General features: G+C 57.1%; 1 protein-coding gene across 1 annotated transcript; it reads right to left on the bottom strand.

Moving 5' to 3' along the window:
- Positions 1–264: 264 nt before the first annotated feature.
- ZMYND19 (zinc finger MYND-type containing 19) lies at positions 265–9,968 on the bottom strand. Its single transcript, XM_025262093.3, has 6 exons — positions 9,810–9,968; positions 8,508–8,567; positions 7,630–7,736; positions 6,898–7,038; positions 703–883; positions 265–592 (listed from the first exon to the last, which is right to left on the bottom strand). The coding sequence occupies exons 1-6, from the start codon at positions 9,858–9,860 to the stop codon at positions 449–451; spliced, it is 684 nt and encodes a 227-aa protein (XP_025117878.1). The 5' UTR covers positions 9,861–9,968; the 3' UTR covers positions 265–448.
- Positions 9,969–11,170: the final 1,202 nt, after the last annotated feature.

Here is an 11,170-nt window from a genome sequence, read left to right on the forward strand (position 1 = left end):
TGACAACAGCGGCCCCTGCCGGCCGGCCGGGTCTGCGTCTCCTCCCGCCCCGCCGCCCGGCTCCGGCGGAGTGCAGCCTCATCTGTGCCCGCGGACGCCGCCTGAGGCAGAGAGCAGAGCGCGGCCAGGGTGCGGCGGCCCCACTTTACTGTGCCTGCTGCCCCCGCCCGCCTCGGCCCCGCCGCCCAGCGAGCGTTACAGCAAACGACCCTATTTGTACTTCTGAACCCTCCCGCCTTCCCCCCCAAAAAAACTGTACATGAGTTTACAAACATATTAACATATAAATAACGAGAAGCGTCCAGCAGGCCCTCCCAGCTGTCTCTGCTCCGGGGAGCCTCTGGCTGCCGGATGCAGGCAGGAGCCAGTGGAGGGTGAACCCCGGGCCCGCCGGCCGGCTGGCTGCTGCACCCGCCGCCGGGGAGCCAGGAGCCGCGCCGCCGCTGCGTCATCGCTCGGGCTCCAGCTCGTGCGGGAAGGGGCGCCGCTTCTCCCGACAGTGCTTCTTGTGGGCCGGCCAGTCCTTCTGCTGGCACTGCGAGCCGCAGTAGCGCGCCACCTGGCAGCGCCCGCAGATGTTGAACTCCCGGAGCTGAAAGGACACAGAGGAGCCCGATCCGGTCACACGCAGACCCGGGGGGCCCGGCTCCGGCCGGGCGGCCCCGCAGGGGAGAAGCGCAGCCCCGGGCGGCCGGCACGCACCTGCCTCTCGATCATCGTGCAGGGAGGGTAGTGGCACTCGTAGTAGGTGCAGGACGTCTCCTCCTCCTCCACCACGTCCCCGTTGGCGTTGTAGTACCGCGTCACGTTCAGGACCGGGAACTGCTCCTCTATGGGGTCTGTGGGCAGCTGCTGAATTGCCAGCCAGTATAAGCTTTGCTCCCTTAACAAAAGAAACGGGGTTTCAGATCCCCTTGGCCAGAAAGGGGCAAGGCACGGAGGTAAGAGTAGGTGACCCCAGGGCGGACCAGCGGCCTCCCCTTCGCAGGACACCCCCTCCCCAGCTGTGACCAACAGTCTGTCCTTTGGCCCACCGGCTGCACCAGCTCACCTCCCCACAACACCCAGGATTCAGCCTGTTTCTCTTCTCACTAAAAGGCACAGGAAGGGCTGTGTGCATCTTGCCCCTCAGTCTTCCCAACACTGTGAGAGCCGGGCACACGACAGGCATGGAGACCATGTGGTCTCAGCCGCAGGCTCAGCCTGGCCTGGTCAATACCAGGCCGCCTCTCTTCCCGCTCGTAGGCCGAGGTGCTCAAATCTGCCCCTGGAGAGATCTGGGGATCTGGGGGACCCACCCTCTGGGCGCTGCAGTTGCTCTCCATCCCCCCGACTGCTGCTCTGCCTAGACGGGGCCAGAAGCTCGTACTTGCCCACACCTGCCCCCCACCACAGGTACAGGCGGGCAGGGCAAACCCCGAGCAACGAGCAGCCCAGCCCTGGGGCTGGCCTTCAAAGGAGGTACCTGCTGCCCTGTGAGAGCAATGGGGTGGGTGGTCCATCCCCTCCAACCCGTCTGCTGTCTCTGGAGGCCAGGCCGAGAGGGACTTGGATAAAAACGGAAGGGTATGGCACAGCACTGGAAATCTGCTATGCGTGCGTGCTCAGTCGTGTCTGACTCTGCGACCCCACAAACTACAGCCCACCAGGCTCCTCTGTCTATGGGATTCTCCAGGCAAGAATACTGGAGTGGGTTGCCAGGCCCTCCTCCAGCGGATCTTCCTGACCCAGGCAGAGATTGAACCTATGTCTCCTACACTGGCAAGTGGATTCTCTACCACTGAGCCACCTCAGTAAATCTACTATACTTCAGTTTAAAAAAGAGTAAAAAAAAAAAAGGGGGGGGGGCCCTAAATGTAAGACCCAAAACAACAAAATTCTCAGAGAAAACACAGGACAAAGGCTTCACAGCCTCAGATATGGCAACGATCTGGGATACGACAGCAAAGGCACAGTAACAAAAGAAAAAAAAAAGTTTTTGTGAAAAAAAAAAAGAAAATTCAAGTATTTTGTACATCAAAAAAAACAGTAGAATAAGAAAACAATCTATAGAATGGGAGAAAACATTTGCAAACCATGTATCCCCTGAATAAAGAGCTCTGCAGCTCAAGTGAAAAACCAACCACCAAGTTTTGAACAGAGATTTCTCCAAAGAAGACACACACAGGGCCAAAAAGCAGATGAAACGACGCTCAGCATCACTGACCATCAGGAAAACAACTCAGAACTGCACTGGGACCACCTCGCACTCCTGGGATGGCTACTACCGAACGACAGAGAATACCACATGCTGGCAAGGACCTCTGCACGCTGAGGGAGGAGGCAGAGCACGCAGACACCAAGGACAGCAGCGTGGCGGTTCCTCCAGAGGGAACAGAACTACCACACGATCCTGCGATCCCACTTCTGGACACACACTCTCAAGAACTGAAAGCAGAGGCCAGAAGAGCTCTTTGTACAAGTGGGTTCACAGCAGGTGAGGGGGGAGGCAGCCCAAGTGCCTGATGAGGGAGAGTGGATAAACCAAGTGTGCTGCACTCGTGCACACATACACACACAATGGAATATTATTTAACCTTAAAAAGGAAGCTCTGACACAGGCCATGACGCGGATGAGCCCTGAGGACATAAATGAGGAGACGGGAGGGAGCCAGACCCGAGGTCGAGTGCCGTGAGCCCGCTCAGCTGGGATCAAGGACCCGGAGGCTCGCAGGGGGAGGGGATCTGGGGATCGGGGGATCTGGGGGGCCGGGGGCGGGCCGCGCAGTGTTCTGTCAGGAAACAGCTTCATTTGGGAAGAGGCGGCGGCCCCGGAGACGGTGGCGGTGAGGGCTGCACTGCAGGTGCGCTTGACGCACAGAAGCGCGCCCCAGAGCGGGAGAACGGCGTCAGCCGTGTTTCACGGCAACACAAACATTTCTTTAAGGAAGAAAAGGGTGAACGTCAGGATGGGGGAGAATGCTGGTGCTTTCCGAGCTCTTCAGTGAGGTCCTAGAGGACCGAGAGGAGGGGAGGTTCAGCCCCAGCCGGCGTTTGAAGATGGGAAGGGAGGACACTGCCCCTTCGCTCAGAGCACCTTCCACCTGGCTGGGCCACCCCGTGCCCACTGGGGTGACACCAGGGCAGCAAGCAAGGGTGCGGGGACCCCCGAGTTGCAGGGGCCGATTCCCACCACGAGCCACTGGGCAGAGGCCACGGACGAGGTGGGAGGACACGTGGCGCCGGGGAGCTCAGGCCGCCCTCGGACAGCTGGGCCCCAGCACGTGCAGGACCGCAGACAGGCTGACCGCTGCTGGCAAGCCACAGCAACCCCGACCAGCTGGCTCCTGGGATGACCAACAGGGAGGGACCTCGGGGCGGGGCCCCAGAGCGGTGTGAAGCAGAATGGGGCCATCCCTCCAGCGACTGCAGCGGTCAGCGGCAGAGCTGGCCAGGTCCACCCTGGTCTTCTGTGAGTGCTGAGCCACCCGCCTGCTGACCGCTCAGCCGCCCCTATACTTGTCCTGATACCACAACCTTTTGTTTTGGGTGTTTTTTTTTTTTACTGTGCCACACAACTTGTGGATAGGTCATCTGTAATTCAGATGACCATTATATCTACTACTGTGGGCAAGAATCCCTTAGAAGAAATAGAGTAGCTCTCACAGTCAACAAGAGTCCGAAACGCAGTACTTTACGGTTCGTTTCCAAGGCAAACCACTCAATATCACAGTAATCCAAGTCTGCCCCAACAGTAATGCTGAAGAACCTGAATTTGAACAGTTCTAGAAAGACCTACAAGACCTTCTAGAACTAACAACAAGAAAAAGATGTCCTTTTTATTATAGAGGATTGGAGTGCTAAAATGGAAAGTCAAGAGATTCCTGGAGTAACCTGAAGACAAGTTTGGCCTTAGAGTATAGAATGAAACCAGGCAAAGGGCAACAGAGTTTTGCCAAAAGAATGCACTGGTCATGGCAAACACCCTCTTCCAACAACACAAGAGACTATTCTACACATGGACATCACCAGATGGTCAATACTGAAATCAGATTGATTATAGTCTTTGCAGCCAAAGATGGAGAAGCTATATACAGTCAGCAAAAACAAGACGGGGAGCTGACTGTGGCTCAGATCATGAGCTCCTTATTGCCAAATTCAGACTTAAATTGTATAAAGTGGGGAAAACCACTAGACCATTCAGGTATGACCTAAATCAAATCCCTTGTGATTATACAGTGGAAGTGAGAAATAGATTCAAGGAGTTAGATCTGATAGAGTGCCTGATGAACTATGGACGGAGGTCTGTCACACTGTGCAGGAGGCAGTGAGCAAAACCATCCCCAAGAAAGAGAAATGCAGTAAGGCAACATGGTTGTCTGAGGAGGGCAATGCAGTAAGGCAACATGGTCGTCTGAGGAGAGCTTACAAGTAGCTAAGAAGAGAAGAGAAGTGAAAGGCAAAGGAGAAAAGATACACCCAGCTGAATGCAGGGTTCCAGAGAAAAGGAGAGACAAGAAAGCCTTCTTAAAGGAACAATGCAAAGAAACAGAGGAAAACAACACAACGGCAAAGACTGGAGAGCTAGTCAAGAAAACTGGAGATTCCAAGGGCACATTTTGTGTAAGGAAGGGTACAATAAAGGACAGAAATGTCAAGGGCCCAAAGGAAGCAGAAGAGATTAAGTAAGAAGAGGTTGCAAGAATACACAGAAGAACTATACAAAAAAGATCTTCACGACCCAGATAATCACGATGGTGTGATCACTCACCTAGAGCCAAACATCCTGGAGTGCGAAGTTAAGTGGGCTTTAGGAAGCATCACTACGAACAACGTTAGTGGAAGTGATAGAATTCCAGCTGAACTATTCCAAGTCCTAAGAGATGATACTGTTAAAGTGCTGCACTCAATATGCCAGCAAAGTTTAAAAATTCAACAGTGGCAACAGGACTGGAAAAGGCCAGTTTTCATTCCAATCCCAAAGAAAGGCAATGCCAAAGAATATTCAAACTACCATACAATTGCACTCATTTCCCATGCTAGCAAGGTAATGCTCAAAACGCTTCAAGCGAGGCAACAGCACATGAACCAAGAATTTCCAGATGTTAAAGTCAGATTTATAAAAGGCAGAGGAACCAGAGATTAAATTGCCGACATCTGCTGAATCATACAAAAAGCAAAGGAATTCCAGACAAACACCTACTTCTGCTTCACTGACTAAAGCTAAAGCCTTTGTGTGGATCACAACAAACGGGAAAATTCTTAAAGAGATGGGAATACCAGACCACCTGACCTGCCTCCTGAGAAACCTGAATGCAGGTCAGGAAGCAACAGTTAGAACTGGACATGGAACAGACTGATTGCAAATAGGAAAAGGAGTACATCAAGGCTGTATATTGTCACCCTGCTTATTTAACTTATATGTAGAGTACATCATGAGAAACGCTGGGCTGGAGGAAGCACAAGCTGGAATCAAGATTGCCGGAAGAAATATCAATAACCTCAGATATGCAGGTAACACCACCCTTACGGCAGAAAGAGAAGAACTAAAGAGCCTCTTGATGAAAGTGAAAGAGGAGAGTGAAAAGGCTGGCTTAAAACTCAACATTCAGAAAACTAAGATCATGGCATCCGGTTCCATCACTTCATGGCAAATAGAAGGGGAAACAGTGGAAGCAGTGACAGGTTTTACTTTCTTGGGCTCCAAAACCACTGCCAACGGTGGCTGCAGCCACAGAAGTAATAGACGCTCACTCCCTGGAAGAAAAGTTATGACCAACCCAGACAGCATATTCAAAAGCAGAGACAGTACTTTGCCAACAAGGTCTGTAGTGAAAGTTATGGTTTTTCCAAAAGTCATGTATGGATGTGAGAGTTGGGACCATAAGGAAGGCTGAGTAATGAAGAATTGATGCTTTTGAACTGTGGTGCAGAAGAAGACTCTTGAGAGTCCCTTGGACTGCAAGGAGATCAACCAGTCCATCCTAAAGGAAATCAGTCCTGAATATTCATTGAAAGGACTGATGATGAAGTTAAAACTCCAATACTTTGGCCACCTGATGCGAAGAGCCAACTCATTGGAAAATACTCCAATGCTTGGAAAGATTGAAGGCAGGAGGCGAAAGGGCCGACAGAGGATGAGATGGTTGGATGGCACCACCGACTCAGTGGACATGAGTTTGAACAAACTCCAGGAGACAGTGGAGGACTGAGGAGCCTGGCGTGCCGCGGTCCATGGGGTTGCAGAGTCACACAGGACTTAGCGAATGAACAACAAGAACACAACCTGTGGGTTCTAAGTTCCCCAACCAGGGTTCAAACCTGGGCCCACAGCAGCGAAAGTGCCAAGTCCTAACCACCGGATCACCAGAGAATTCCCCAAGCTTCCTTTTTGTTGATGCAAGAACCGTGCTATCCCCAGCAGAGCAGAAAAGTGCTTCAAAACAAGCAGCTCCTCAGTGCCGCTGGTCACTGCTGAGCAGTCAGTGCGCAGCCCCGGCAGAGCTCCCGAGACCTCCAGGTGGTTTTGTGGGTTGCCACATCTCAGCAGGGGAGCCAGCAAGGGTCCTATTTTCGCTTCAGCCAAATTGGGCTCAGTTTCTGTCACTTGCAACCACAAGTCTAGACTACCATAATCCCCAGGAGGATAAGAATCCTAACAAACTGTCGTGACGCTCAGCCTCCTTCAAGAGCCATGTGAGGACACCTTAGCCAGGATCAGACTCTAACAATGGAGTCTGGACCAAGGAGAGGTGAAGGCTGTCCAGCTGACCTCTGAGCCACTGTCCTGACCGCACACCTTGAAGGGAGATGACTAGCATTCCCAGACCCACAGAAGCTGCAGAGCACAGAGCCGAGCCGGCCTCTCTCGGCAGTGAGCCTGGCGGGGCCGCGTCGCCAGGCCCCAGGAAGACCCACCTCTGCTTGCTGGAGGCCTCCTCGGCTCTGGGCCGCCAGCCCCACGGCACCAGCTGCAGGTTGTCCAGGCGGTTGTCCACAGTGACGGCGTTGAGATGCACCACCTGAAAGCCAGGGGCGATGCCCCCCCTGTGCCGCTCCCTAGGGAACAGACAGTGCTCCAGACGGGCTCCCTGACTGCTCGTCTCAGCCATGCGCGCTGAATGGTCCTCGGCCCACTGGGAGCACGGCTGCTGAGGGGAACCCAAGTCTGCCAGTCTGTGGCCCAAAGGGGACAGCCCAGCCCCTGGACTTAAGCACTAGACTCCAGGGAGCCAAGGATGGAACCCCACACTATCTCACACACAGCCTGGGGGACACCCCCAAGTGGGCCCAAGTACTTCGGAACCTCAGTGTTCACAGGGAAGCGAGGACGGCCCTTCCCCATGTCCCAGGGATAAGCTCAAAAGGACCTAGGAGGGGCCAGACCCCGCCCGCCTCCAGAGGCGCTGTGGCCCAAGCGCTGGGAGCAGGAAGGGCACAGGGCTTACAGACTCTTAGGCTACCCTGCCAGTGCCAGAGGACACAGGGCAGCCATCCTCCCAGTTAGTGGCGATGGCAAAGAAGTAACTGGGAGACCTGGGAAGGTATCATCTGTCGATGAGGGCTGAAGGGTCTCTGGCTGCCCAAGCCCCTTGCGCTGCAAGGCTGGTGCAAACCCAGAAGGGGAACAAGCAGCTTGGAAACACCCACCACAGCAGCTCATGAAGGAGCCTTCCCGACCCCCTTCCTCGGTTTTTGTCAAAGGCATATGCAAATATCTTAGCACCATTTCCATCTGCGTCTACTTCCATCCGGGCCTGAGAAGAAACAAGAAGAAGCTCTGTTAAAAAGCCTGCAATTCTCAACAACATTCCAAATTCCTTTTAGAAAAATGAATGAAACAAGCAAGCCAGAGGGACAAATGCCAGGCCTGTTCCTGGGACCTTGGTGGTCTCTGGAGGCTCCCAGACACGTGGCACAGAGAAGTACCCGCCTACATGAAGGCAAGACACACTTAAGAACCACTCTTTGCAAATTACCGTGGACACAGAGAAATAAGTCTCCCTACCTTTAAAAAAAAGTCCCTAATCCAGTAAAAAAGATAAGCCCTGGAACAAGTAAGTGTAAAAGGGTGACGGCTGAGATAGGAGTGGGGTGGGTCTGCAGGGTGGAGGGAGGAGCAGGCAGGTGAGGACTGGAGCCCAAACAGCCAGGTAAGGACAAAGGCACCCAGCCCTGCAAGAGCCCGAGGCTGGAGAGAAGGCGGGGCAGCCCTGGAGTCTCCCTGAGCACAGCGGCTCATCTGACTGAACTCAATCAAAGACATGGCACAATTTGTCTCTTTTTTGGGAAGAGCCTGCAAGCAACGTGGAAGTGAGTAAGACAGCAAGCATCATGGAGGCCGTGGCGGGGGGCTCCACATTGACAGCCAGGTTCTCTGGAGACCAGGGTTCTGGACAGGGCTTCACCCGCCTGCTTGAGCAGCTCATGTGCAAGGGGCTGCCTCACATCACATGGATGAAAACCCACCCCTCATGACCCCCCTGGGCACGACTCTAGGCAGGCCAGCAAAGGAACAGCATCCTTACCTCAAACGAGTAGCCCTCCACCAGCGGGATGTCCTGCTCGTCTATCAGTGTGTACTTGGTCTGGAAATTAACGTTTCAAGGCGTTACATTTGGCATCAGCACAGGGGACTACCGGTAAGCAGGAGCAGCCCTCATGGGCTCAGAGAAGTCAGTCCACCCTGAAGGTAGGCAGATGTGCCAAAGGCGGCTCTTTCCCCACTCAGCACGGCGCACAGTTGTGGCACCAGGCTCCACCTGCCATCTGCTCACGACTAGCCATGAGAAGTGCCTGAGAACTGCTCAACCACTAAGCTGTGCGTTTTAATGTGTTGATAAACCCAGTCCAAGACCACGATGTCACAGGAATAGAGGCAGGGCCCTGGGATTGAAGCAGAATATCCAGAAGGTTTCAACTATCAGGCAGTCCGCACACAGGTGCTCACGGAATTGTCCTTCCTACCTCTTCGTCTAAAACGCTCCAAGTAAAAGTTTTAAAGGATGGCATTACTGCAGACAACCACGGAGTTGCAGAGATCTCAGCGCTAATAAGGAGCCTACCCTTCCGTAATTAGACAGTCACTGCCTCTTGCGGGAGGGCAGGAAACGGTCCCCGAAATGGACCAGTATCATTTTCGCTTGGAGAGCTTTTTACTAGTATCTGAACCGGCTTTACCTTCAACTGACTGCCTCTGCTCCTCTCTCCCACCAGAAGCTTCCGCCGCTGGTGATGGGAACAGGGTTCCCATCCAGGGTAAGGTCCGTGGCTGGTTCAGCTGCACGGCCGGCCGGCTCCTGGAAACAGCCAAGCCTCAATGCCCACAGGTGCCAGGAAGCCCCAGCCTCGAATACGCGGAGGGCGGGGCCCGGTAAGAGAGAGAAGCAGAGGGAGGCCCCGCTCGGCCGAGGCCAACTGAGGCTCAGCCCGAGGGGGCCGCCTCGGGCAGCACGAGCCCTGCGCGGAGCTCACTACGGACCCGCAAGGGCCGGTGGAGAGCGAGCGCGCTGCCCCGGAAGGGCCTGCGCTCCTCGCGGCCGCAGGCACGGCCGCAGCCCCCGACCCGCGGCGCACGGCCGGGGCCGGCACTGAACCAAGGCTGCCCTAGGAACCAGGCCGCCGGCGAACCTACGGGCCTGTGCCCATGCGCCCCGCCGCCCTGGCCGGGCCCTGCGCCCCCAGCCTCGCACCCCCGACTCCGACTCCCAGACCGCGCCCGCGACCCCCAGCGCCGCTCAGCCCCTAGCCTCACACCAGCCCCGGCCCTCGGCCCCGGCCCGGCGCCCCACGCCTCCCGCCCGGCCCCAGCCCCAAGCCGCGCCGCGCACCTTTCCGGCCACCCGGCCGAGCCGCACGATGCCCAATTTGAAGTCGGTCATGGCCGGGCCTGTGCTCGGCCGGCGGCGCCGCTCCCTCGGGAGATGCCGGGGCGGGGCCGCGGCGCGCCGGGCGGGCGAATGGGGGACAGGAACGGGGCCAGGCGGGCGGGCGGGCGGGACGAGGCTGGGCCGGGGTCGGGCCGCCGCCGCCGGGCGCCCGCCGGACCTGCCACGCGCCGCCGCCGCCGCCGCCACCGCCGCCACCGCCGCCGCGCGCACCTCAGCGAGCGGGGCCGGGGGCGGGGCGCGCGGCGGACACACCCCCGCCCGCCGCCGCCCGGCCAATCACGCGGCGCGCAGGGCGCCGGCCGGCGCGCGCCGCCACGCCGCAGCCAGTGGTGGGAGGGCGAGTGCGCAGGCGCGTTGGGGCGCCGCGAGCGCGCGGGGGAGGGGCGCGGCCGGGGGCGGAGCCTGCGCGGCCGCCCCGCGCCTACGTCAGTTTCGCGGGAAGCTTTGTGCGGGAGGCTGTGCCACCCGCTCGCAGCGCAGACCCCCCAGCCCGGCCTCGGCCCGCGCAGCGGGCGGTTTGGCTGGGCACCCTGGGCCGTCCGGGCCCTGCAGGTCGGGGTCCGTGCGGGGCTGGCTGCGGCTCCCTGTGAATAGTCCGTGGACAGAGGGCAGGAGGCCGGGGTGGATTCGCGGATCCGGAGTCCCGGGGCCCCTATGACTCCGTGGCTGGATCCAGTGCCCTCGGGACGTGGGAGCCCAGCGAGTGCTGCTGGCTGACCGGGCACCGGGCCGCCCTTCTCCCTGGCCACCTCCGCGCATGGGCCGGGATCAGGATCCCATAGCACCATGCTTGTGCTACACGATCCTTCCCTGGGCTTCGAGAAGGGGCGCTGAAAAGCCTGCTCCAAATCCTTCCTGAACAGGAACTCCCAGACCTGACGATTTGGGGTGGGGGGGTGGGGGTGGGGTGGGTATACCTGTCTCCTGGCAACCACTCCATCTGGCTCTCACTCCCAACCCCGAATGAAACCGCTCTACACCAGTGCACCAAGCAAACCCCTGCTCCTGTTCTAGCGAGGGAGACAGAAAAGGCCCATGACCAGCGAGTTACACGCCTTGTTAGAAAGTGATCTACGCTGTGGGGAAACAAGTAGACCAGCATCAGGGAGTTGGAGGTCCTGGGAAAGTGGGGGCAGGGTAGATCTCACTGCCAAGTAACTTGAGCAAACTGGGAGCGAGAGAGGGAGTGAGCCATGTGGGCTCCAGGGGAAGAGCATCCCCGGCAGCTGGGAGAGCGCAGTGCCAAGGCCCTAATCTGGCCCCAACTGGGCGTTTTTGAAAAGTGGAGGCGGTCTCTGTGA

The sequence above is a fragment of the Bubalus bubalis genome, chromosome 12 (genome assembly GCF_019923935.1).
Source record: "Bubalus bubalis isolate 160015118507 breed Murrah chromosome 12, NDDB_SH_1, whole genome shotgun sequence".
Lineage (NCBI taxonomy): Eukaryota > Metazoa > Chordata > Mammalia > Artiodactyla > Bovidae > Bubalus > Bubalus bubalis.

Coding starts and splice junctions, on each gene's coding strand:
- ZMYND19 (XM_025262093.3), bottom strand. CDS start 9,860: ATGACCGACTTCAAATTGGGCATCGTGCGGCTCGGCCGGGTGGCCGGA. Junction 8,568..9,809: donor TCGGCCGGGTGGCCGGAAAG/GTGCGCGGCGCG, acceptor GTTAATTTCCAG/ACCAAGTACACACTGATAGA. Junction 593..702: donor GCACGATGATCGAGAGGCAG/GTGCGTGCCGGC, acceptor GTGTCCTTTCAG/CTCCGGGAGTTCAACATCTG.